This window comes from Trifolium pratense, linkage group LG3 (assembly GCF_020283565.1).
Source record: "Trifolium pratense cultivar HEN17-A07 linkage group LG3, ARS_RC_1.1, whole genome shotgun sequence".
Lineage (NCBI taxonomy): Eukaryota > Viridiplantae > Streptophyta > Magnoliopsida > Fabales > Fabaceae > Trifolium > Trifolium pratense.
In genome coordinates, this window is record NC_060061.1 from 49,546,905 (window position 1) to 49,573,288 (window position 26,384).

Consider the following 26,384-nt stretch of genomic DNA (forward strand, 5'->3'; position numbering starts at 1 on the left):
TTTTTAAGGAAAAAACTTTTCAAATGCAATAAGAATATAATAGTGAAATATTCTAGACTTAATGAGTCACGAATAGTTTTTAATTAGTCAATTCAATTTCAAATTTTAAATGACTTTTGGTAAAAAAGAAATGTAAATGTTTTTTCTAGAAAAAAAATTCAAATGTTATTATACTCCTAAATAATTACTTTGCTCCTAAATAATTCCGTTAAAAAATATATTCAAATTCATTTTTATATTAACTTTTATTAAAAATAATTTAAGGTACACGAGATGGTACTTACTCTAAGACATGAAACACCTTAGAGTTCAAAGAATAGTTGCATTTTTTTTAATTATGAAATTAAATGTTTCATTAATTCATATAAATTCATATTTTCAATTTTTGTAAGAAAAAAATCATATATTCAATTAAATGTGGCAAAAATAGTAGTTTTTTTAGGTTTCATTTCATGTTGCTAAGTGTTGTCAAAAAAAAAAAAAAATCATGTTGCTAAGTGTTGATTATGCATATTTTTCCATAAAAAGTGGTCAGTATACTTAAGTATGCAGAAATATTTTGGACAAAATCGATGAACCAAAAAAATCAAATCAAAGTGAAAATTACTCGATCTTTTTTTACTTTAAGTCAAAAAATTAACTAAACCAAAAAAACTAAACTGAATATGTTTGTTTTTTGTTTTTGATTTTAATTAACCAAGGAACTGCACCAATAAATTTATTAAGCTTACGAATTTCACTTTGACTTTGCCTACAGGTAACACTCAAACAATACGAGTTAACATGCTCATGTTTCAGATTCAATAAAATAATATGTGTCAACAACCTAAAATTTATCATTCTCTTCATCATTAAGTTCAACAAAACCATCATTCTTCTCTTCATGCTTCAAATTCTTTGTGTTTCAAGTTCTCTTGAATAGTTTGATATCTGTGTTTTCATTTCTTTAAATCCATTGCATGTATCAAGTTCTCTCGGGTACAAGGGCGGAACCAAACCTGACATATTGATGTGGCTGAAAAAAACACGTTCACAAATTTCATAGTTGAAAAAACATGTTTGTTATTTGCAGTTGCTACCAGCAAGATCAAAGCCAACTTCAGAAGCTTATAAATCATATCAAATATGTTGCACTTATTTGTTTTCACAAGTTTTGCACAAAGATCTTATGTTCTTTTAACTTTGCAAAGTTTGAGTCACATCAAACATAATTCTGAAGCTGATGTCAGGATTATAGCTTGAAATTTGAGACGTAATTTCTAGATGTGTTTCCAACTATTCATAATCAACAACTTTAACACTTTCATTGTTTGAGTTGGGTAAAATTTCAGCATAGTATTAGTGCATCTTGCAGGATATGAAGTAAGCAAATTATACAATTACAATTTATGCACAATCTACATAATTCGTTTGGGGCTTAAATATGCAAAAGGTCCATGTACTGACGGGTCATTTGAGTTTTAGTCCCTGCATTTTAAAAACCTTTCATTTTGTCACTGCAATTTCATTTTATTTTAAAAAAATAGTTCGTAAGCTGACTTTTGTGCTAATATCAAGAACAAGTATCCAGATTTTAAATTCTATTTTTTTCATGTCGTCCTTGAGTCAAAGAGACCATTGGTGATTTGATTTCAACAATGATGTGATTTCTAAATCAGTGGAAGGTGTACTTTTGAAAGTGAAGTTGTTGTAAAAAGATGTTTAAGATGTATTCCAGCTCTTGCGGAACATTATGCTGGAAACATGTTATTACCCAAAGAGATGAATGGAATTCATGTAGATATGTTCTGATGAATAACTGAGTGGAAATAAGAAAGAAAAAAAATGTCAAGCTTTGGAATGTACTGAAATATAACATATTTATTAGAGATCACCTCACTAATAAGATTGACATAGGAAAATGTCAAGTTTTGGAATGAAATTCATGTGGATATGTTCTTGGTGTAGTTGTGTTTGTATATTTTTTTATTGTTGTTATAAGAAAATGGCATGTTGCTCCATTTGCTTTGTACATTGTGGTCATTTAATCTCTTGCCTTTAGTTAACATTTTATATGTGTCATAAGCCATTCATATAAATTCCTTAAAAAAAAAAATTCATATAAATGACAATAGCTTGAAGATTTTTACCCAAACTCCACTACCAAGATCAATGTTTAATCTTACCACCGAATCGATTTCATTTGATTTGTTTCATGATTTTAAGTTTTGCGTTATAATCACTATAACACGCTTTATCTTGAATTTTATTTGTTTTGTAATATTATACTTATATTGAATATTAACATTAATGAGTCGGAGTAGCAAACAAGTTCTTCAATAGCCAAGTTTTTGGCCAATGTAAAACCTCTATAAACGACATAAAGTTTCACAAACATCATTTCAGACGACTCACGAATGAAGCCAGAAAAGTTTGATAAGTAAAAACCTAAATTGTTTCTGATAAAACCCTCATAACTAGCTCTAATCGGGGAACCTAAACAACTACCGTCAACGTTGAGGATCACACAAGAGAAGTTTTCATTGTTCCATTTGATGAACGTATATCAACGTGATTAGAGGAGAAAAAAGATGTGAAAATCTAGACCAAACTCTGGATGTTGAAGGATAGCTGATTTAAGGACAAAATTCATTGTTTAAATAAATTAAATTATGATATCTCCATATACATCAAACACCAGCCGAGAAAGGATTAGCTTGGGGACCCATGAAGCCGACCTTGAGCCAATCATATGGGTCAATTAAAGAGAAAAAAGTTCAGTCATTGAATTCAATGTGGTGCCAAGGGTTTCTAGGGAATGTATAGTCCTGAACACAATGAAGGAAAGTCATTTCTTGGAGGCCACATCGAGTAAAAATAGAGGAAGTGTCCAACTTCCGATGATTGAGTAAGGAAAGCATGAACCAAATTATTACAGGCTAACCGTAAGAAAAAGATGATCTTCGCATATAACTACTTTACTTTAAATAAAATGCAGAAAGTCAAAAGTTTAGAAATAAAAAGATGATTTTTGAATGTAACTACTCTACTTTATTTTATGTGTTTAGCAAATTTGAATTGTGTTAAGTTATTTTTGTAATAAAAATAAATTTAAATGTATATTAGTCTTCATATTTTCATAAAAGTAAAATTTAGACCCCTTATTAAAAAAAAAGATTTTTTGGGCTTAATTTTTTTTTCAAAAACTTAGTCATTATTTAATTATTGGCATTTTAATTTTTGAAGTAACAAAATTTGTTACACAGATTTTTAAAGACAAAAAAATTCGCTGTAACTTTTGTAACATATTAGTGTAATTTATAATTTTTTGTGTTAGATAATTATGAAATTTGAAATATTACAATGTTAATTTTTATACTCACTTTTTAACCCGTGCTTGGCACGGGTCCGGATACTAGTTTATCATGATAACAACCTATGCATGGCTTCATGCGACTTGTCACATTAAATTATTGATCCAAACAAAATTTCTAAATACAAGTAGTACTCTACTCATCTCATTGAAGGCACCGACTTGAAAGTGTCTTGGAACCAAGCTCTCTAACCCTAGTTACAATCAAATAATCTAGTTTGCTTTAACATTCTTCCTCCGTCCCAAAATATAAGCAAAAGTTAGTCAATAAAAGTGAATGTATTTGGTCCAAATTTTTAACCAACTACATCAAGTTTCATTGACTCGCTTTTGCTTATATTTTGGGACGGAGAGAGTACATTTTCTAGTAGAAAAAATTGAAATTAATAGCATCCAAAATTTAGACGTAGAAAATATAAAAACCGTCTTTAATTTTGTTGTTAAAACGATGTTTAGTTTTCAAGAAGAAATTGAGAAAAGCGAAAGAGATGAGAATGAGCTAAATAAAATGGATATATTATATTATTATATTTAAAAGAAAGAGAAGAAAATAGATAATAGAAGAAAAAAAAAGTATCTTTAATTTTAAAAAGACAAAACTTATTCATGTCATATTAAGATGAGAAAAGGACAAAAGAGGAAAAATACAAATGTTAAGATTTAAGATTAAGACTTCTTTGTTGTTTTGGAAAGATCAATAAAGTTGTGGATTCGATGCTATTTCTTTCTCTTGACAAAATGCACTCTCTCTTATGGCGTTCACATTGTGGTTTGGATTATTTTTGAGGAAAAAACTCATATGATATAAATATAAATTTATATGCTGTTCGGTTTTAAATAAATAATTTTAAAAGAGTTTAATTGTTATGCACCGTCGGTGTAAATTTTTTTTGCACATACATCCAATGACGCATTGCCACATCATTTAATGAATATGACACATCATGTGTTTTTAATTACCATACATGATGTGTCAATATATTATTGGACGCATGTGCAAAATAACTTTAGACTGACGGTGCATATAAATTAAATTCATTTTAGAAAGGCAAATGTTAACATGTGCACCTAAGGCACATGTTAACAATACAAATATAGAAATATTCTCTCGAAAATATATATATTATATCTTTTAAGCATTAAATTTGTTTGTAATATTAAATGTAAATTTCTAATCATAGATACCTTAATATGTGCCCTATATGCACATGTTAACAACACCCTTTTAAAAAATACAATCCGAATGAATTTATTATGGTTTTGTTTTGATCATTTTTTAATATTCAAATTATAAATTGTATTTTGTTTTTGTTTTTGTAAAGTAGTTTAGCAGCTAGAAGTAAATAAGTGAAGTATTTGAAACTTGAATTTCGACTATATATATATATATATATATATATATATATATATATATATATATATATATATATATATATAATGTAACGTATCTGCTAAATGAATTAAACTCACACACCAAATTATAATATTTTATATTAATAATAAATCTACAATAATACTCCCTCCGTCCCTTAATATAAATCCCCTTTGCAATTTTTCACGCTTATTAAGAAAAATTTGTAGTGTAATAAATGTGTACTTTTTGAGTATTATAATTAATATATTGTCCTTTGTGAAAAGATCTGTTTGTAGTTAACTTAACGTATTTCAATGCAAAGTAGGGTTATGTTTGAAAAAATAATAATAAATGTGTCTAGGGAATTGAAAATGAGCTTATATTTAGGGTCAAAATTTTTCTTTAAAAAGATGCTTATAATTAGTGACGGATAGAGTAATAGATATGATACAAAATTAACATAAACTATAGTGATTAGTGAGGAGTATTTAATAACACACTACTTATGTGCCAAGTGAGATAAAGTGAACAAGTGATAGATGGCTAGTCAGGTTTTTATGGTAGGTGACTAAACAACCACCTTCACTTCACCTCCCTCACATGCCTTCTTTATGTGTAGTATATTATATTATACATGCAGAGGTTGAACACTTTTTTCTTACATTTAACAAAATTTGAAAAATAATATCTTCAAGTAATACTTTTTTATCATATAATATATCCTTTTGAAGGATCAATTTAGTTTCTAAAATTTTATCTTATGGTTCAATTTATTAAATTTAGAAGCTAAACTTGTGTGATTTACTCAAAAAAAAAAATTACAAACCAAAATGTCACTTTAGGAATTTCACATAAAGAAATGTAGAAGCTAAACTTGTGTGATTCACTCAAAAAAACAAGCCAACTAACAATTCCTAAAATTTCAAAGATAAAACCATCATGACCTTAAAATTTGCAGCATATAGAAACTTATTATTCTTTGAAGTATGAACAAAGTAACCATCAACCATCATATATCATAAGTTCCTTGTGAGCTACTTGAAGAATAAGTGCAAAACAAAACATGATTCATGTAAAGAATTAATGAAATAAAATGCTAAAAAAAGCTTTTCCTATACAGTTTCAAAATCTTCACTCTAAAGTCGAATTCAATCGAACTAAGTCGGACCGAACCAACGCTGAAAATCGAACAAACTAGTTTGATAGTAGGCCTACTGCCATTGCATCTTGATTGAGACTGCTGCCTCCTACTAACCACCATGATTTGTAAATCTCAGAATGGCTGCTGCCATTGCCTCTTTCTTCATCAATACTTGCAGCAGCAGGAAGATTAAGATCAAGGAAGTTCCTTATTTCAGGAACTTGTTCCTCAAGCACAACTCTTTCACTTGCTAAGCTTCTTCCCTCAGCATTAACATTGATCTTCACATCTACTTCAACTTCCAATTCAGCAATGTTTTCATTTTCACTACTTTGATCAATTCTTGAAGCAGAACACCCTTTTGATCTCTTATGACTAGCTCTATGACCTCCAAGAGCTTGATAAGATTGAAAAATTCTATTGCAAGTAGCACACTCAAATTTTCCTCTCTTATTACATTTTCTCTTGTTTGATTCACCTTCTGATATAAGTTTAACCTTGGTTTCAGAATCAAAAAACTTTTCCTTCAATGAAGTGTACTTTGTAGGATTACTAGTACCTGATTTTGATCTTATATTGACCTCAAATGCTGAATCAGAATCAACCTCAATCTCCATCTTTTCCTTCTTATCATCATCCTTTCCATTGTCAATAACAGAAACTCTAGTTTTCTTAGCTTTCTTCATCTTCAATCCATCATTTCCTTCACTCTCATCAGCAAAAATTTCCAAACTTTTACCAAAATCCAACTTATTTGCCTTTTTAGTCACTTTAACAATTTCAGAACCATTTGAGATAACCCTTTTTTTCTCTTCAATCTTAGAAACTAAATGAGTTAATGGAGCTTCTAATTCCAAAGAGTTGTTATCATCATTATTATTATCAGAAAATTCAGCAATAAAATTGATACCACACCAAGGTCTAACATCTCTACTAAGCATAATCAAAGTCATAGCAACTTCTTGTTCTTTTTCTTCGTCGGAAACAGAACTTGAAACTAAAGAATTTGCAACAAAATTCACAACAGAAGAAGAAGTGTTGTTACCACTATTGATGTACCTTGTTCTTAATCTTCTTTTGGATCTTCTCTTTCTATTTGGAAGAACAGTTGCATTAGATTCTTCTTGTTCTTGTTCATGTTCATCATCAAATTCAAAACTATGATTCTTCTTCTTATTACTCGAACCCCGTTCTTTCTCCGAATGACACTTCATGTGACCAAACAAAGCTTTCATAGATTGAAAACCTTTACCACATTCCTTGCACAGTTTATCCAAAGCAACATCAAAAGTTGAATCTTCATCAATAGTTGAATCATTGAGTACTCTCCAAGTTTTCTTTGGATTTTCTCTAAGACCATAATACCCTTCAGAACAACCTTGTTCTTTCTTCATTGTTGTTGCAGCAGCATCAACAACAAACTCATCATTATCACCATCATCATCATGATCATGATCCTTATCATGTGACCTCATGTGACCACCTAATGATCTACCACAAGAAAAGCTCTTTCTGCAGATTTTGCAAACGTGTTTAATCACTTCTTGATCTTCTTCCATTGTTGATACACAAAAATTCAGGAATTGCAATAAAAGAGTAATCTTGATCAGAAAAAACAGCAAATTGAAGAAACTGAAACAACCCAGATGAGAAAAAAGGGTTGAAAGGTGAAAATAAGCACGACCCAGATGAGATTATCGAGTAAAAATCAGAAGAAGTTGAATCAAATCATCATAGCTTGAAAAACCTATATCTGAAATGAGATAAAAATTCAAACTTTGAAGTTAATAAGTGCAAAATCAACCTAGTAATATAGCAATGGAAGATGAATTTTGATGAAGAATGAGAAAAAGATTGAAACTTTAAGAAGTATAAGCGATTTTTTTACCTTTGTGTGTGTGTTGGTGATGAAAGCGATTATGAGAAAATGAAGAGTGAGTGAATGAATGAATGAGCGAGCGAGCTAGCGTAGCGTTTGTTTCTCTCTTTTTTAATTGATTTTTGGGCTCTCAACTTGATTATTTATATTTGGAGGAGAAATCCATGCATGGAAGCTAAGATTAAAACTAAAATGAAAATCTTTCTCTCTTGTAACCAAAAAAAAAAAAACTAAAATGAATGAATAAAAAATGACTAAAAATTGATTTGAAGAAAAATGATTAAAAATTACTTAAAAATTGACCAAAAATGAAATATGGAGACTTAAGTCAGTTTTTAATCAATTCATACGCATGAACTAGAAATAAAATGAAAATGAATTAAAAAATTAAGTGTTTAGTAGTTCGATTCCTAATTCATGTGTATGAAAAAATTCGGTTAAATTTAATAATTAATTTATAATGTTATTGTAAGGATCAATTATAAATATTATGTGTGTACACACCATAGAAATGTTCGAGGAATTTAAACCTATAACCTTACACTCAAAAATATTAGATGTTAGCATTAATCTATTGATACGATATTTTATGAATATTAAAAATATATAATTATCATTATAGAGTTTCAAAATTTTGAGATCCAATACCATCATACATCCAGCATATGGGTGTGAGTCGGCCTAGTTAGAAATGAAGAACTTATTTTGAGTATCTCACAAATTTCTTACTTAGTTAACTTTAAATGACAATGGAAATTGAGTAAAAAAAAAATGACAATGAAAATTTGGTCGTAATAGAAAGAAAAACAAAAAGTCATCCAAGGGATGATCAGATGATGTATAGTTTCTGTTGACATCATTCTAAAACTTTACATAAAAAATGCATCAAAATTAATCCTTAAGGAAAAATCTCCCCTTCTCCTTTATAATCTATTTTGCCAATTTCAACTTTTTTTTTAAAGGAAATTTCAACTTTAAAATGGTAAGTCATGCCATTGTTTATTTAGTATTTGAAACTAACAAATTTTAAAATGTTTAATCACATTAGTTTTTTGGAGAATTTTTTTTTTGTTTACAATGAGTTGAGAATCGAACTCGGGACTTATAGCATGCTACCCAAACCTCTCACCACTAGACCAAACACGGTGACTTTCTGTACATAATTGAAAAAATATTTAAAATGAATAATGTGAATAATGTGATTGAAGAATGTGATTGACAATATTAACAATCTAAGGACCCGTTTGGTGCGCAGGATAGCACAGTGACATGATAGGATATAAAACAGGATAAGGATAGGATAGGATAACAGCAGGATAACAGTTATACTCAGTTATCATATCCTATGTTTGGTGCACACAGGATAACAAACATGATAACTATTATATTTTGTTTTTAATACATACTTTCTCATAATAATATGATAAGATATATAACATATTTAATTGACAAAATTACTCTTGTAAAACAATTATTATTTTTTAAAAATTATTTTGTTATACTTTGTATTTTATAAATAAAAAATATAAATAAGTAATCAAATAACTTTATATAATTTAAAATAAAAATCATGAGAAAATAATCAAGTTTAATTTTTTATATGAATCATGATCAAATAAATAACTCAATAATATATACATGTTAGATAAGCCAAATAAATATATGATATATCTCATACGTAAATAATAAAACTACTATTGCAAAAGAATTATATTTAATTTTTTATAAAATTTAAGTTAATATCCCTATTTGTCAATTTTTTAATAATCATTTTACTTTAAAATATTGTAATTTTAGTAAAATTTTTTATTTTTTAGAATATATAAATTACAAAATTATCCCTGTGAGAAAATCACATATATATTTAAAAATTAATTATTTTATTATTTTTATTTTATGTATTTTAAAATATATTTTATAAAATAAATCAGTAATTTTTTTTTCCTTCTTATCCTATCCTGCTGGTAACCCAACTCAAATTCAGGATAAGAATTATAACTAGAGAGACAGGATAGGATAAGCTTCAGGATTAACTTATCATATCCGGCTGTATCACCAAACACTGGATTGCGGCAGGATATGATACAGTTATCATATCATGTCTCTTATCATGTGCACCAAACGGGCCCTAAAATGAATAATGTGATTGAAGAATTTTAAAGCTTCATTTTAATTTTTAATGATTTGGTCCCTTTATTACTGCTTTTATTGTTAAAAAATTGAATTTGTAAAAAAAAACAAAGAATAGTTTTGTCTAATGTACATTAGTTTTACATCATGTTAAAACGTGTGTTAAAGAGCGTATTCTTAATTAACAATTTAACATTATTCATTAATTTATACATGACAATGTAACTCATATACAATTCAAAATTTCTTTTTAAATTATCGTATTATAAATAACAACCAATTATTTAAAAACTAAAAAATTTACTATTTGGACTGATTCATTACGTGTCGATATAATTTCAAACACTAATCTACAATTTATCCCTATTCTTAACATTTCTTTTTCACCTTGGTAGTTAATTAGTGCAATTTTTCACAAACACTCTTCAACTGAAAGATTCCACTCTTTGGCCGTTATTATTCTAGACTTTCTATCACTAATGATGTGCTTCTTTTATTTCTTTTTAATTTGTTAGGTATAAAAAAGAATTACACGTGTGTATTATCGCACCATAGCATTTAAGTGTTGCAAATAACAACTTCACTGTGGTAGTACTTATAAATGGTGATGCAGGGAGTATATGGCAAATGTAATTTAGTTTTTGTGAATACACAGTTAACTAATTTGTATATCACAATAAATTTGATACTTAGATGAATTCGGTATTCCCTTATTGAAGACAGAACTTTTTCAACTATATGATTCCTAAAGCATAGTAATATGTTTCCCATGGTTCTAGTAATTTGATACTTAGATGAATTTGGGTCAAGATTTTCTATCATCCATTGCTGTTCAAGTTCAACTAAGTTCCAACTATAAATGGACAAATGCAAATACTATTCGAGTAAGAATTTTCAATTTTCATTAGGGATCAAATAATGACAAATTACATCATAAAATGGTTTCTATTGCATCAACCATGATAATCTCCCCTCTAATCTTAAATCCACCCCAATCAATGGGGAAAACTAATCATAAATTAAGGAATAAGAAATTTTACAATTCCAAAAGAACTTGAGAAAAATAAATGTGGACATAACTCAAACGAAATCACCTTCCAAAACACTATTTTACAATGAAGGTTACTCTTCCAACCTTATGTCAAATGTACAAAAGAAAATATGAAAAAAACTCATTCACCCTTCAAGGCCTTAGCAAGGATGATGCTAACTGAAATTCAATCCATGAAAAAACCAGCCAAGTTGCTCAAGCTCTTCTCATGTCTTGTCTTCTTCCATCCCCAAAAACCTCTTCTATCATGCTACATGTTGGTAAAAAGTCCATCTTATTTTTAGAGCATGAAACAAAGCCTGAATCCCACCCTGGTGCATCACAAGGCTCCAACACATACCCTTGGCTGTAACCATTGCTTAATCCATTATAGTTACTGCACCAATTATCACCATTCCCACTCTTCACCTTGATCTCCCTTGAAGCAACTCCCATGTCATGTGATGTGTATGGATCATGTTTCACTTTTTCATCACATGATTCCTGCCAAACAGATTGATCCTGGGGTTGATTCAGAGGAGGGGAGGAATCACTAGAGTGATGCATGTCTACATGATCATACTTAGAATCATCATCAATGTTCCTATTGGTATGATCTACAATTCCATTAACAGTGCAAGTTTCATCTTCAGCAAACTCGTCATCATAATCCTCCATATGATTATCATTGCAGTTAGTATCATCTTGATAGATGGGATATTCAGCAACAGAATCCTCATCTTCATCATGGGTAGCAATTTCATTGTCGTCACTACCTTGCCATTCATCATTATCACTATCAGCATTTAAATGGTTTCTGTTCTGCTCTGCCCGCTTTCGTAGCATGAAGACATTAAAGTAGTAACTCACAATCTCCTTTTTGCTTCGAGAGGGAAAAACAATGGAAAGATAGTTCCAGAAATTCTTGTTGAGGGATGCTGGATTATTGAAGATAACCTTGTGAAATAGATGTTCATCCTCTGGAGTCCACTTTTCAGCCACTTGTTCTCCCATGCCAGCAAACCCCAATCCAATGAATTTCTCAATCCCAAAGGTTTTTAATAATTTCTTTCTTTCCTCCATTATATGTTGTCTTACACATCTCATAGAACCCCTGTCTTCACAGATACAATCAGTTCTTCCCTTTCCAACTTCATCATCAATGGTAGATAACTCCATATTAGGCATAGGGATTATACAGGTCCCCATCAATCTCTTTTCAGCTTCATCCCCATCCCAAGCAGTAGTACCAGAAAACCCCCATGGGGGAACATCAGCTTGATGATCAGCTCCAACTGATACAGGCTTGCGAGGAGAGGCTTCCAAAAGTATGGAATAGAGGTCCTCATAGCGAGTAAATGTCCTTACGGGTCGTTCTGGACTGAAATATATTGGCCGTTCTGGACTGAAGTACTCAGGAAAAAGAGGAAGATGTATAGGTTGTTCTGATTGGTGATCTTCTTCAGTAGGGCGACTGGTGGCCCAAGAAGATGCGGGAAAGCTTGGTTCAGAGTTCCCAGCCCCTCTAGGAAGTCCATCACAACTTTCACCAGCAAGCTTTTCATTACAATCGCTATTACCTCTTGCATATCCTTCCTCTATGAATTACAATGTAGACAAGCTCAATATAAGTACAATTTATCACAAACTTGAAACTCCTTGAAATGTATATTTTTCAAATTGCACAAGATTAAAAAACTAAACTCCCACCTGAAGTTTTAGGCAAATGGGTGTAGCAATCATCATCGGGAACAACAGATTCTGATAATGGCATAAGAAGATCGCCAGAGCCTGCATGTTTAGGGTGTTTGAAGGACACCTCAAGCATCTCCTCGGCAGCATCAAAAGGACGTTTCTGCACCATGGTTGCCTGCAAGAAAGGATTCAATAAAGAATTTAGACAACAAGCTTGCAACATACGACAAGCCACGAAGTAATAATTTAGAACTCATACATTAAAACAACCAATAGGATAGCTCAACAACAACGACAGAAATCATTTTGAATGACGAATGGAACTTGTAATATAAAGGCATTTGTCTTGTATCAACTGAAATTATTGTTTTCCTATTTTGACTATTATTGAGTATTGTCCCTTACTCTTCAAATAGCTATAGTTATGTAACAAATACTCAATGCTTCGAAATAGGAAAAAACACGAATCGATAAGCTCCAACATCTTCGGTTAACAAAAGACAAACAATTGGAAACTTTATACATCAGTTTAGTTCTAGCATACTTAGGTTGACCTTCATTGTCTATACATATAAAAGGAAGTGTTAGTTGTGCATGAGCCCACAAGTCACAACCTCAAAATGTGTGTCCAAACAGTTACTTGTTGTATGAAAAACACTTGTTTATCAACAACATTGGCTGTAAACAAATCAGGAACAGGCAAAACATCCTTAAAAGTAGTTAATACTTGAACAAATGTTTTGACCACATGTTTTGACTTCTGAATATGTTCAATTAAATTAACACCGAACTCTGACATTTAAACTTTAATATCATATCATATAGTATCATCATAAAAAAGGAGTGGGCCTACTCAATGAAGCACTATATAAGGACAGTGCAGTAACTTCACATTAATTACACAAAAGAGAAACATGCCACATCAGTGATAAAACTTTAACTGGAAAATATTTAAATTTAAATAATAAAAATAACCCACAAAAAACAAATATGGTCATTAATTACAATAATAATTAAAATAATAACAAAAATAATCTTTTTAATATACCTTAAAACCAGTCTCTGTCAAATTAATGGCAAATTGCTGAATTTGGAAGAAATGAAGCAGGAGAATCCTAATTACTCAAAGGAATTGAACTTTCCCCAATTAATTTCAATAAAACAAGAAAAGCCCCAAATTCAGGAAACCCTAACCCTAATTTTTTTCAAATCGAAAAATTACGACCCAACAACGTGCAATTGACCAACAATTAGAACGAATCGAACCGAGATCGAACAACCCCAAAACAATTTTTATAACGAATGAACAAAAATTAAACCCGTTGAATTTTCCCAAAATCGGAGACAAAACAACGATACGAACAAAAGAAATAACCCAAATCAAACAAAGATAAATTCAATCCCTTGTTCCGAGATCCCAATCGTAAAAACTGATCGAGAAGATCCGACACGGAAACCCTAAAAACCGAGAACGTAAATCGATAAAGACAAAATTGGGATGAATCAAAAGAGAAAAGCACGATCTATAAGAGGGTTAAATCGATCGAAGAGATGGAGAAGAAATTGAAGGTGAAATTGAAGAAAGAAAAAAAGGAATCGAGATCTGAAAACGCGGCGGTGGAAGAAAGGGGAAAAAACTAGGGTTAGGTGATTTTATTTTTATATTTAGGGTTGGTGAGAGAAAAAAAATAAAACGACAGCGTATTGAGTTGTTTGTTGTGATTGAGAGAGAGAGAGAGAGAGATATGATTATGATTTATGAAGGGAAAAGAATGAGATGTGAGTGCGGTATATATGGGACAGTGTGGGAACGAGGTTGTGCGTAGATTCTGAATCATGATTTTCATTACTCATTAGCGTGTCTTCACACGTGGCAATTTGTTAATGGGTTTAAATTCTTATGGTAATCTTTTTTGGAGATCATATTTTTTTTGTACATCATTTTTTTTTGATCATTTTTTTTATCATGTTAATAGGTGTTCATGTTAAGATATTTGAATATAAAAAATATATATTTAATAATATAAAAAATTTAATGCTTGTAACGTTAAAATACCAATTTTTAATCAAAATATTTGTCTCATGAATTTCCTTATGACAAATCTTATGACAAATCGTTCAAGTGAATCCCGAATTCGATCTCTGAGGTCAAGTTTTCCTAATTTTGCCCCTTTCCCTAGGAATCAGGTGGTTAATAAAAAAAATTAAATTAAATTTAACAACTTCATTATTTTTTTTTTTACGGAACTTCATTATTTGTTATGATGTACTTATAATATATTTTTAATTTATTAATTAATGGCTAATATTACTGATTTTATACTCTAAAGTAATACTTTGTTTGATAAAAAATGGCGGATAGATGATATGTTAGTTTATGGAGGATGAGTATGAGCTAGCTTTTATCGTATAGCGAATAAGTTAGCTTATAAATTGTAAATATAAATGTAAAAAAAAATTAAAAATAGAGAATTTTAAAAAAATTATTACACGTCAGTAGAGTTAAGTTGCAAGAAGATGCTCTTAAGCGACCTTGGGATCCAACTAACTATCCGTCGTTATCGCTTTCCATTCTTATCGTATTCTCCATTCTTATTGGACAGTCGTCATCACAATCGGAGTTCAGTTGCTCCTTCTTGCAATTAGAATCTAACTTGAACTGGAAGACTTTTTTTTCAAAAAAAACTTGGTATTGTGGTATGCTCCTATATCATCCTACTATTTTTTTTCGACAGCACGAAAATGTATTAGGGCTCAAGTGATTCACCGAAGCAACGAGACTTTGAAAGTTGTTCAAGTGTCAGTAGCGAGACCTCAATTGGGGCTCTAAGCCCTCTTTATAACAAAAAATATAGTGATGTCTCTTATACCAACTGATTATACTCATAGGAGAAACTACACTCATTAAAAAGGAAATAAGGCAATAAGAAAAAAGATTTCAATTGTGTTGACAATTTTAAAAGTCTTTTCTTATAAACTAAAATATATTCTTTACCAAGACATTCAACTTCTACTTGAAGCAATGGGTGAAGTTAAACCATAGTGGTCATAAACACAAATACAGAGATTAAGGAGAGATATTTTGTATACAAGTATATGAATAGAGCTTGATTGATTTATACAAACATCTAATAACACTCCTACAAAGAAGATATGCAACTATGCTCTATATGTGTTATTGGCTATTGAAAGTGGTCTTGTACCAAGTCATTGGTCTTGTGCCCCCATTGCGTGCCAATATATTGTTCATTAACATAGCCATGAAGAACATGACATGTTGTGCAAAGTTGCATATAGCCAAGTGGTTGTATTGTATCATTGATGAAAACTTTAGTCATGTACCACAGGTAATCACTAGCATCAATGGTAACACTCTTTTGCTCCAAAAGTTTGTAGCTAGTTTCTTAACATAAATGTTTGTTTGTGAATCCACATATGCAGTGTTGATAACTTCCTTGTTGCAATCTTGGAGAATAAACACTGACCAAGCAGGCACATTGTACTTTCCATCTTGTTGTAGATCAACTTCACATTGTACTAGTGACTGGAATAATCCACACTTTTCTTGATTATTGCAGGTGAGAAGGAAATACTTTATTTTGATTTGAAGCACCATATATCGAAATACATCATCTTGGTGCCGAGTACCTCAAGGTTAAAGAACAAATCCTCAACCAAGTGACCTCTCGGGAAACAGGCTATCGAAATACATCATCTTTGAGCCATATTCCGGAGAACCCGAATTAGATAGATAATAGAATGAAAAGTCGGGTATTGTAAAGATAAATAAGAGAAACATTGCATGATAAGAGGAAAGATATCTTTATATTTTGAAGCATTCTCAATTTGCTAATGAGTCCTCGGAGGAAGATTTAATAGTTTGAATGTCATAATCGTACAAGTTTGGGCCATACCAGTGATGAATGAATACACAAGGAACATGCTTGATAATCGAGTAGCCTTTCCCTTTGTCACAATCAATGCTTTCAACAAATTCAGCTGGCATATCAGTAATGTAGTATATATCTTTGAATTTATGCATGGGCTTGATGCCAGAGGGTACCTTCTTCAGTTGGGGGATTTTTTCCAGTGTAAGATGTTCAACAGCGAGCAAAGTTTCATCGTCTAACAACAAAATTTACTCTATTGAATCGACTGAGATTCAGTGTCATCAACTTTTGAAACCCTCCATTTTGAAAATGCAAAGTTTCACCATCATAGCAATTGTCCCACAAACAAAGTTTCAGCAGATTTGGCAAGCTTTTCAGTGACTGTAGTGGATCATCTTTCAACATAGAAGTGTTCCAACTTGCAACTTGCATGTGAGTTGTCATCCTTACATTACATAGTGAAATAAATTAATGCAAGATATACTGTTGAATTTGATACTTTATTGATTATCAATTTCTTGCGGGCAACCAAGGTGTAGAGTGTATATTTTTCTTGCGGGCAACCAAGGTCTAGACTGTATATTGTTAACAACGATCAAAATTAACGGTGTTCAAATAAAAATGCATAAACCGTTAATTTTATTGGATCTCAATAACCTATTAAATGCAGTTTTTAAAGAGGAAATGGAAATTTTCGCAACAAAGGTTGTGACATTGTGTCCTCCAAACTAGTTACATGTATCATGAGGGAACAAATTTCGGACGAACTGTGGGCGGTCCATATATCATTACGTACAACATATGACTATGATGCACCGCTTGAGGAACATGGTAAAACTTAAACCAACCTAAACGGGAACATCTTAAAAAAACTCCATGCTTCCGTAAGACTAGGAGAAAAGGTGCTCACCAATGGTACAGTTACTCAGAAGCAATATGGAGATTCTATATATTTGACTACTTATGCAAAACCCTGTATCTTCTTGAGGGTCATTGATTCTCATAAGTCATCATATGCAAGTCATAAACAAAAAGCATCACCTTTTAGTTTGTGCATAACATAAGAAATCCACCATGCATTTGAACCCAGCAAAATGTGTCTTTGGTTTCAAAGGAATTTTAGGTCTCAAAGTCATCAGTCACTCAAGAGATTTGAATTCTTTCAAGGTGAAATTCAATATGAAGAACGGGAGGAAGTTATGCGAGAGATTTCATCATTGTAAATTAATGATGACATCTCTCACAAAACATAACTCATTAAATTTGCCATTTGATGATTGCTTTCTAAATCCTCACTTCAGATTATTTTCCTTAAATCATAAATATGAAATAGCATAAGCCATAATCATTTAGAATCCTTGAAAGAAATGAAAGCTTTCACTAATGCCAGAGAATAAACCCTAAGGTAAACCATAATTTATATCTCCACTTAAATAACCACTCACATTTAGTTTTTGACGACTTCCCGGATTATTATGAATTCAAAGATAAATACATGACTATATTTACTCTTCATTTGTCTAATTAACTTCCATAGAAGATCACTACTTCATTCATTCACTTGAACAATATATAATCCTACTAGTAGTTTTTTTATAAAAAAAAAACAAAAAAAAAACAAACTCGGTATCCAGGCCAAGATCCGACTAATCTGAGGGAACCAATCCTAGTAGTAGTGACATTTGTTTCGTTAAAGCCGACATATATTATTTGCAGGCAAACAAGGTAACATGATAGGGGAATGAAACAAAGGAACGCAATACAGTCATTGGCATTCTATTATACTTAATATAATTAAGAGAGTAAAGAATGTAGTGCCTTCCATATTACATCAAAAACAGTCTTAATTTACAGCTGCCAATATATATAACCCCCTTTTCAATGTTAACAAAATGTCATCAAATCATGTATATGAAATCTTTAGACTATTGCTGGACCATTGATTCCATCTATAATCTAACATATTTGCAGGCAAAATGTACAATGCCACAACCAAAGTTCATCAAAATGTACAACTGAAAATCATATGTTCGCAAGTTGTCCCAAAAAGCCTGAAATGATTTCATAGATCGACACCCTCATCGAGACCTTTGGAACCAATCATCACATTTGAATCAATTTGTTTGTCAAATTTCTTTTTCCTTCTTTCTTCAAACTCTTGAAACCCATCCATCTGGATCATTCACAAATATTTTAATCGCATTGAAAGTCGAACAGTTCTATCGATCTAGCAGAAAAATAGACAAGTAAAAGAAGAAAAAAATTGGGAACATGAGCATACCTGTTGAAATTGATCCATTGATATAGGATTACCATGCAGCGATATGTTCTGAAGAGCTTTGCAATCTTTCAAAAGATTCAGAGGTATCTGCCCAAAAGGAAACCAGATATTCAAGATAACATAAACTCGTAGAATCTTGGGTTGGTAAAACCCTAAGAGTTTACTCAATGCAAATAAATTATTAAAAGCATCTAACATAGTATCTAAGCCTTATTTAATACTATGTGCATATAAAGTATTCAACAATCAACATATCTCACTTAGTAATCATCATTAATAATAAAGCAAACCAAAATAACCATACGTTAAATATTCTGTAAGCAACCAACAAGTTAAACTAAGATGGATTACCAGACCAGACAAAAATACATAAATATTGCATGACAATACAAAATTGATGGACAAATTCATAATTCACAAGACACAGTGATTAAAAAAATTAAAAAAGAATTACTACAATTGAAAATATTGATTCAGCAATTGCTACACTACACCACTCAAGCAACTCTTACAAATGATGGTAGTAAATAACCATCCATACATGTCGTAAGAATAAAACTTGATATTCCTAATAATACTCAAGCCACGTTAGCTTTTTTTTTTTTTTTTGAAAACTTGGTATCCGGCCTTAGGACCGACTAATCCAAGGGGACCAATCCCACTGCCCACTTGCGGGAGCCCCATTTAAAGCCAGAGTTTTTTTTGCTCCGTATGGACTTAGCCCACCGAAATTGGCACCAGGGGAATCGAACCTGAGACCTTGAGAGGAGCATACTCCAAGGACCCAAGCCAACACCACTAGACCAACCCCAAGTGGGTTAAGCCACGTCAGCTTTGTTCTTCGGTTATGAAAACTATATGCATTCCTCTTGTATGGAGCAAATTAATGTAGAAAGAAACAGGTATAGCATATAACTCTTAGTGAGGGAAGTTAACTTGGTATAGCATATTACAGAAATAGTAATCAAATAATTTGCAATCAATTATCAAGTCTGGGAATTTTATAAAATGCTAAAAACTTGACAAGACAAACTTCTATATAACAGTGACAATCAGTTCCACCAGATGAACTGAGGTAGGTAAATTTGGAGTAAACTTGCAAATTTTCTGCACTTGTTATGGTTATGTTCCAAAAAAATTCAAGGAATAAAGTGATACCATTTTTCATGAACTTTCTTATCACTATTTTACTGTCAAGTTTCTTAAAATCTGAAAACTACTATAGTACTATTATCATTATATCCATGATAGTGATTCTTTCCTTCTCGTCAGCCACCCTATCTTTCTCAATGGGTTTTATTTACCTACCGCTTCCACAACCTATCTCAAAAGCCTAGATTAGTTCATTGCACTGTCGTCTCCTCTCGTTCAAGCAACTTTTGTTGCCTTTTGCCCCAGATCTTTAGGTGTAATTTCGACTTCGCCAAAAATTAGGCTCCTATTCTCCCAGATGCAATTTGGTCCTATCCCCCAGATGTAAGAAAGATGTCCATTTCCTTTAAGAAATGAAGAGGATCTCTATCCCCTAGATGCAGTCTAACCCTAGCTCTTATCCAAGATATAGTCTGGCCATTTCCTTTTGTAGCATATTGTTCACATTAATATCAATATAAATTTATTATTCTGAATGTTCCATTTCCGCCCTCTATACTTAAAGACTAAACCCTATAATTCGACAAATCAATGTTCAGTCAATATATGGTTTTACATTGCAGTTGGATAGTCCTCGGAAATGGTCGATAAATCATTTTTACAACATAATGGAGATTCAAAAAGCAATCACTAAATAAATAAATAAATAAATAAAAATGAATAAAACAGAACAATAAAACAATCATGTAACGTTCAATCAAGTCCAGCGCATCACCAAGGCTTTAAAACAACAAAATAATACCTGCTTCACATTATTGTTGTCTAAGCACAGTGACTTCAAGTGAGAGAGATTGCACACTGAAGAAGGAAGATCTTCAATAAGATTATCTGAAATGTTTGCAAAAAGTCTAAAATTAGGTTCATTCAGAAACAAAGCATAAAGCCAAATAACAAGATGGTGAAAGATGTTCCAAATATACAGATTTGACAATCATAGAAATGGTGTCAATCACTCAATCACAAGATAATTGGTATTGTGGTATATCACCATAATCATTCTTCAACCCAAAATATTGTAGTTTGCTTAAATTATAACCAAATAGCAAGTTTTGATTAAATTAAACTAGACCAAGTAACTAGAAAGCATAAGAAAATGTAAACACCTTAGTCTGAATTTAGAAAAAAGTAATCTCGAACTTAGAGTCTTAAAACAATCTAATCTTGAATTTATATCTTCCCTAAAACAAAAACTTCCAATGGAAGAAGAATAAAGATAACAGAAGGGTAGATTCTCCTCCTCGGGCTAACAATCAACCCAATCCAGTTAAATTAAATAAATAACACATCAATTTGGTAAAATCTCTCCAATCTCTTTCCACTTCTGACAAAAGAAGAGCATAATGGATAATAGACATGCATTATTATGCCCATGCAATGCAGGAATGAAGAAATTGTGCCAAACCGTCAATCAGAAACATACCATTGGCTTGTAATTCTTCCAAAGAGAAGCAACTCCCAATAGATTCTGGAAGAGACTGTAACTTGTTATTTGAGACATTTAAAATCAATAGCTGCATTATCAAACAAGGTTATCAGCTGTATTATCAACTTTGAAGACGGCACACTCGGATCATAAATTATGACTGCAAGGTTATGATCCAAGCCTCATGTCAATGCAACTCATATATCTCTATAGCATAGATCCATTGTTTATATAACATTGAAAATAAGAAAAATAATGAAATTAAAATAATCTTGAGTTCTAAAAGGGTGTCCTCAAACATTCCTTTGTTCAGAATGTAAGCATGTCAACAGAAAACAGTATATTATCTAGCAAGCATGGAAAATTAGAAGGAAAAAAAAGGGTTACACAACACATATGACATGACAAAATATGTGTCTCATTAAATTGAGTAATGATGTGTTGTTCAAATGTATGGCATGGAGAAAGATTCCTTTCTTAAATGCCTGTGGTTAAAATGATGATCTCAGACTCCTTGAAATCCTACAAGTATGCAGTGATGGTACCCATATATCCCACACATCAAAGCATTATGCATGCAATCTTCAAAATTCCAAACTGTGGTATAAAAGTCGGATGATATTGAGGTTCCATTATTATAATTACTTACGTTTCTCAAACTGCCAATAGTTGCCGGCAAGGATGTTAACAAATTCCCTGAGATGGATAAGCGTTCAAGCCTTACTAACTGGCCCACTAAAAAACAAAATACAATGTAAGTTATTACGTAAAAGAGGGATAATAACATTTATTAAAGCAGTATCTTATTGGATTAAAGAAGAGAATTACATTCATCGGGCAAGGAAGTAATTCGATTTCCATCAAGATTCACGAGTTTAAGAGATTGGAGTTTTCCCAAATTCACTGGCAGTCTATCAATGAGGTTTTCCGTTAATATCTGTGATGTGAATGCAACTTCAGTACGTAATAGTATTTTTTATCGATCATTAACAAACTAAGTACATCAATGATAAAATTGGCAAAGCAGCATACGATAAAATGCTTAGTGTTTAAGAAATAAATGCTGCAAGTATAGATCCAAATGTTAGGTTCTTACCAGGCGCTGCATATTAATCAATTTGCTAATTTCCACGGGAATGTCAACTGCAGTAAAGAAAATAAATTTATTTAGCGATAAAATAACATCGTCAATAAGAATAATGATAACCTTTAAGAGGAAAGGCACTTCTCTTTAAGGTCAAAATTATTACAACTACTTCAAAGCAAGGCTTCATAACCAAAATGCAAATCAAAAAGGAAAGGAAAATTGCTTACCTATTCGATTATGTGTTAAGTCAAGAGTACGCACGGATCGGTCTAAATCAAGAATTTCATCTGGAAAAGTCTGTTTTACAATGAAATGAAAAAACCAAGATAAGTATGTTTCCCTATAAAAAAAACACATAAAATACAAATATTGATTAGTTTTTTCAGGATGAATGCACATATCTCTGACCAAGAGTCTGGGACTTCCTCAAGATACAAAGATGAAAGATCTATTTAAGGGACTAACATGCCCAATAAATGTTCTTCTATACATACAAAATAGGGAACTTCTAACAACATGCTTAAGGAACCTTGATTATCTTCCAATTGTGTCACACCCTGTTGGTGTAATTATTTTTCGCCGAATCTAGCATGGTTCCAATTTAAAGAGCACACTAGTGTTCCCTTCACGTAAACCGTCATATTGTATGTGTAACACGTAAACCATCATATAATAATAAAACCCCGCGCCCTAATTGCGGAGAACATGAAACTCACACACACACACTAATTGCGGACAGGTATTGCAGGTTAAACCCCGCGCCCTTTACCATCAAATGTCCTCCACAACCTTTTACCCATATTAAATTTACTTATAAGACTGACTTAACCATTTAGGGCCTGTTTGGATAAACAACTTATTTGCAGTTTATAGCACAAGCGTTTATCATGATAAACACTTACGTATAACCTTACACAAACTATTTTTATAGCAAAAGATGAAATGAAGTTAAATTAATTTTATTTATGCTATGAGTTGTTTTTATAAGCTGAGTATATCAGAAAACTCATGAAAATAAGCTGAAAAAGGCTTATGAAAATGATCATAAGTTTTTTCATAAATTCTCCCAAACAATCTGACAAAACTTATGCAAGTAGATAAGTTCAAATAAGTCAATCCAAACATACTCTTACAGTCCGTTAGGACTTTGGATTGACTTATTTTTTAGCTTATGAAATATAGCTTATGCAAATAAATAAACTTTTATGTATTATTATAAGTTTGTCGAGGTTGTTTATGAAAAAACTTACGAAGATACAATTTTCGTCAGTGAGAAGTTATAAATTAACATAAAAAAAATTTCGTTTACATAATCAATTTTTCATAAACTCAAAAATAAGTCAATCGAAACAAACCAATGTCAAATTGATGTTCAAATAACATTTTTGTATTACCACATGCATCAATCAATGAAGATGAAATATAGAACTAAGAAGCTAAATAGCAAAATCAAATAATTAGAATTGAAAATAAAGTTAGTTAGAAATTGTTACCTTCAATTTGGAATCGCGAAGAGCAACAATGCCAGTGGATCGCCAGCGAGAGGTTCGAGTGGCTTTGGTCTCAGCGTTTTTGCTAACGACGCAACCCATTGTTTGATTTTTGGTGTTTCCGATAACAAAATGAAGAAATGATGAATGAATGAATGAAGGTTTTGTTTATTGGTTTTGAAGGTGAATGGGAGTCAGAGTCAAAAGAACAGGGAAACTGAAACCGCGTTTTAACACTTTGTTCTTTTTGGGATTCCAACCATTAATGACGTAGTTTTCTACGAGTCTCGGGATCCTCTCCGTTAATGGAGAGGATCTTGATTCCTTTTCTGTTATTTCGGTTTTTGTAAGATTATTACAGATAAGGAATCAAAATCTCTTCATTATAGATCAGTTTTTTTTTTAATTTACACCGGTTTAATCTGGTTCGAAGATCAGTTATGTGGTTCGAGCTCTCTTCTAATTATAGTTGTGAGGATCGAATTGTGATCTTCCTTATCAAATTCAGCATTAATCATCACGATTTTGTCTTTATCTAAAAATGACAGAAAAATAAACTTCATTCATTAAAATAAGAACAATATTAGATAGGGATAGAGAAGATCGGGATGTCCGGTGCCAAACCGCATACTATACTTGAGGTGGGTGGCCCGGACTTTTACGATATAAGCTTCTAGAGACTAGAAGGGTAGTTGCCCACAAATCATTGTTAAAATTATTTTTTAAACAGTTAAAATTAATTATTAATGTTAATTTTTTTTTCTTTATACCAACACTTTTTTTTAAAACAAAAATAAAACTTTTACCAACGCTTGAACCTTGATTATTTTATGCGTTAACTTCTTTAACCCGTATCTAAAACAAGTTGAGCTACCCACTTAATAAAGTTAATTAAGTATATTTATGGTCCTGTCAACATGCTAGTCCTTAATTTTTATGGTTTTTTTAGTTCTTATAAAAAAATGGAGAATGTTAACTTGTGCCCTTAAGGCACATGTTAAGGAAGCAAAAATAGAAATTATTAAATATTAATTTGTGTATTTTGACTTTTGAAGCATTAAATTTCTTATATCATTAAATGTTGAATTTCTATTTTGGTATATCTTAACATGTGCCCTTAGGGCACATGTTAACAAGACCCTAAAAAAATTGCATGGAATTTTTAGTCCACGCTAAAATTAAATTTGTTTAATTAATTTTAAATGGTTTTGAACAAACATATTTAGAACATTAGAATTTTTTGACATATTATGTGAAGTAAATATGAATTTTTTTAAATGTAAACAATTTAAAAGAACATAAACGAAAATCTAGAGTTGTAATTAAAATTTTGAACTCATTTTGTGCATATGATTTTTTTATGATTATATAATCATTTTTGCAAAAAACAAATTCAAAAACTACATATTTATTATTCAATAAAAGGGATTAAAATTGTGTGTAGAAACCAACAACGAATTGGTCTAAGTGGTAAGAGTTTGGTCCCTTTAAGCACGTAGTTAGAGGTTCGATTTATAGCTTATACGTATGGAGAAAATTCGGTTTGGAGAGAATAACTCACATTGTGTGTCTCACTGATTTTCAGACAAAGATTAGTTGTTGCTTACAGCGGTGAAAACTCTGGTCCAATATCATGGTACCCAAATAAAAATCGTGTGTGGAAATTTTTTATGAACTAGCAAATAAGTAAAAATTAAACTTAGAAGTTCCAGACTCTCGGGAGAAAAATATATCTAATCCTTAAAAAAACGATGTTAAGCGTCATTTTCATGTTGCCAATTTTTCATTGTCAAATTAAATTTTCCACCAAATTAGCTGTAGTAGTAACACACTAATGCAAAACAAAGTTAGAAAATATCTATGCGAGAAATAGATTTAAATGAAAATTTCATCACATTGTTTCCTTGTGCCTTAAATAAAATTTTTTATTCCATTTCCAATACATTTTATTAAATATACTTATCATATTATATATGTACCATAATAGTTTTTGTTTTATTTTATTTATTACTCTCATTACTAATCTTTATATTGTTAAATAAAAATTCAGATGATACATTTTCTCAAAATTCTTTATCACATGATGAGCTAGAAGACTTATGTTATCGATTTTTTTCCTCCTGTACCCCCACTTTTTAATTTTATTTCCGTAATACCCCCATTCTAAAAATAATTATGGTAATACCCCTGTTTGGGGACAAAACTGCTGCGCAGCAGGCACCTGCACATGGCGGAATTGAGAGTCTCGCCATGTCAGTGTGGATGGCGGAAATGGCAGGCTAGCCATTGACTAAGGATGGCGGAATTGGGAAGAACGCCATGTGCTCAGAATGGCGGAACTGCAACTCTTGCCATCTGCAGGTGATGGCGACCTACAAAAGCACGCCATTGACTACGCTTTCCAACACTCAGCATACCAGTTTTGTTTTTTTTTTTTTCCATTTTCCACACTCTCATACCATTTTATATAAATACACACT

The 26,384-nt window shown here is 31.4% G+C and overlaps 3 protein-coding genes across 3 annotated transcripts; all 3 read right to left on the reverse strand.

Moving 5' to 3' along the window:
* Positions 1–5,691: 5,691 nt before the first annotated feature.
* Positions 5,692–7,967, reverse strand: LOC123917472. Its single transcript, XM_045969199.1, has 2 exons — positions 7,736–7,967; positions 5,692–7,600 (listed from the first exon to the last, which is right to left on the reverse strand). The coding sequence occupies exon 2, from the start codon at positions 7,404–7,406 to the stop codon at positions 5,901–5,903; it is 1,506 nt and encodes a 501-aa protein (XP_045825155.1). The 5' UTR covers positions 7,407–7,600; positions 7,736–7,967; the 3' UTR covers positions 5,692–5,900.
* A 2,768-nt stretch (positions 7,968–10,735) lies between these two features.
* Positions 10,736–14,382, reverse strand: LOC123917469. Its single transcript, XM_045969197.1, has 3 exons — positions 13,630–14,382; positions 12,597–12,756; positions 10,736–12,484 (listed from the first exon to the last, which is right to left on the reverse strand). Exons 2-3 carry the CDS (start codon positions 12,748–12,750, stop codon positions 11,103–11,105), a joined length of 1,536 nt encoding a protein of 511 aa, XP_045825153.1. The 5' UTR covers positions 12,751–12,756; positions 13,630–14,382; the 3' UTR covers positions 10,736–11,102.
* Positions 14,383–18,213: 3,831 nt separating this feature from the next.
* LOC123917480 (plant intracellular Ras-group-related LRR protein 7) lies at positions 18,214–24,275 on the reverse strand. Its single transcript, XM_045969212.1, has 9 exons — positions 23,908–24,275; positions 22,642–22,711; positions 22,424–22,470; positions 22,156–22,264; positions 21,977–22,062; positions 21,325–21,415; positions 20,647–20,732; positions 18,753–18,839; positions 18,214–18,644 (listed from the first exon to the last, which is right to left on the reverse strand). The coding sequence occupies exons 1-9, from the start codon at positions 24,004–24,006 to the stop codon at positions 18,534–18,536; spliced, it is 786 nt and encodes a 261-aa protein (XP_045825168.1). The 5' UTR covers positions 24,007–24,275; the 3' UTR covers positions 18,214–18,533.
* Between the last annotated feature and the right edge of the window lie 2,109 nt (positions 24,276–26,384).

Coding starts and splice junctions, on each gene's coding strand:
- LOC123917472 (XM_045969199.1), bottom strand. CDS start 7,406: ATGGAAGAAGATCAAGAAGTGATTAAACACGTTTGCAAAATCTGCAGA.
- LOC123917469 (XM_045969197.1), bottom strand. CDS start 12,750: ATGGTGCAGAAACGTCCTTTTGATGCTGCCGAGGAGATGCTTGAGGTG. Junction 12,485..12,596: donor CCATTTGCCTAAAACTTCAG/GTGGGAGTTTAG, acceptor TGTAATTCATAG/AGGAAGGATATGCAAGAGGT.
- LOC123917480 (XM_045969212.1), bottom strand. CDS start 24,006: ATGGGTTGCGTCGTTAGCAAAAACGCTGAGACCAAAGCCACTCGAACC. Junction 20,733..21,324: donor GGAAGAATTACAAGCCAATG/GTATGTTTCTGA, acceptor CAAACATTTCAG/ATAATCTTATTGAAGATCTT. Junction 18,645..18,752: donor CAATGGATCAATTTCAACAG/GTATGCTCATGT, acceptor TGAATGATCCAG/ATGGATGGGTTTCAAGAGTT.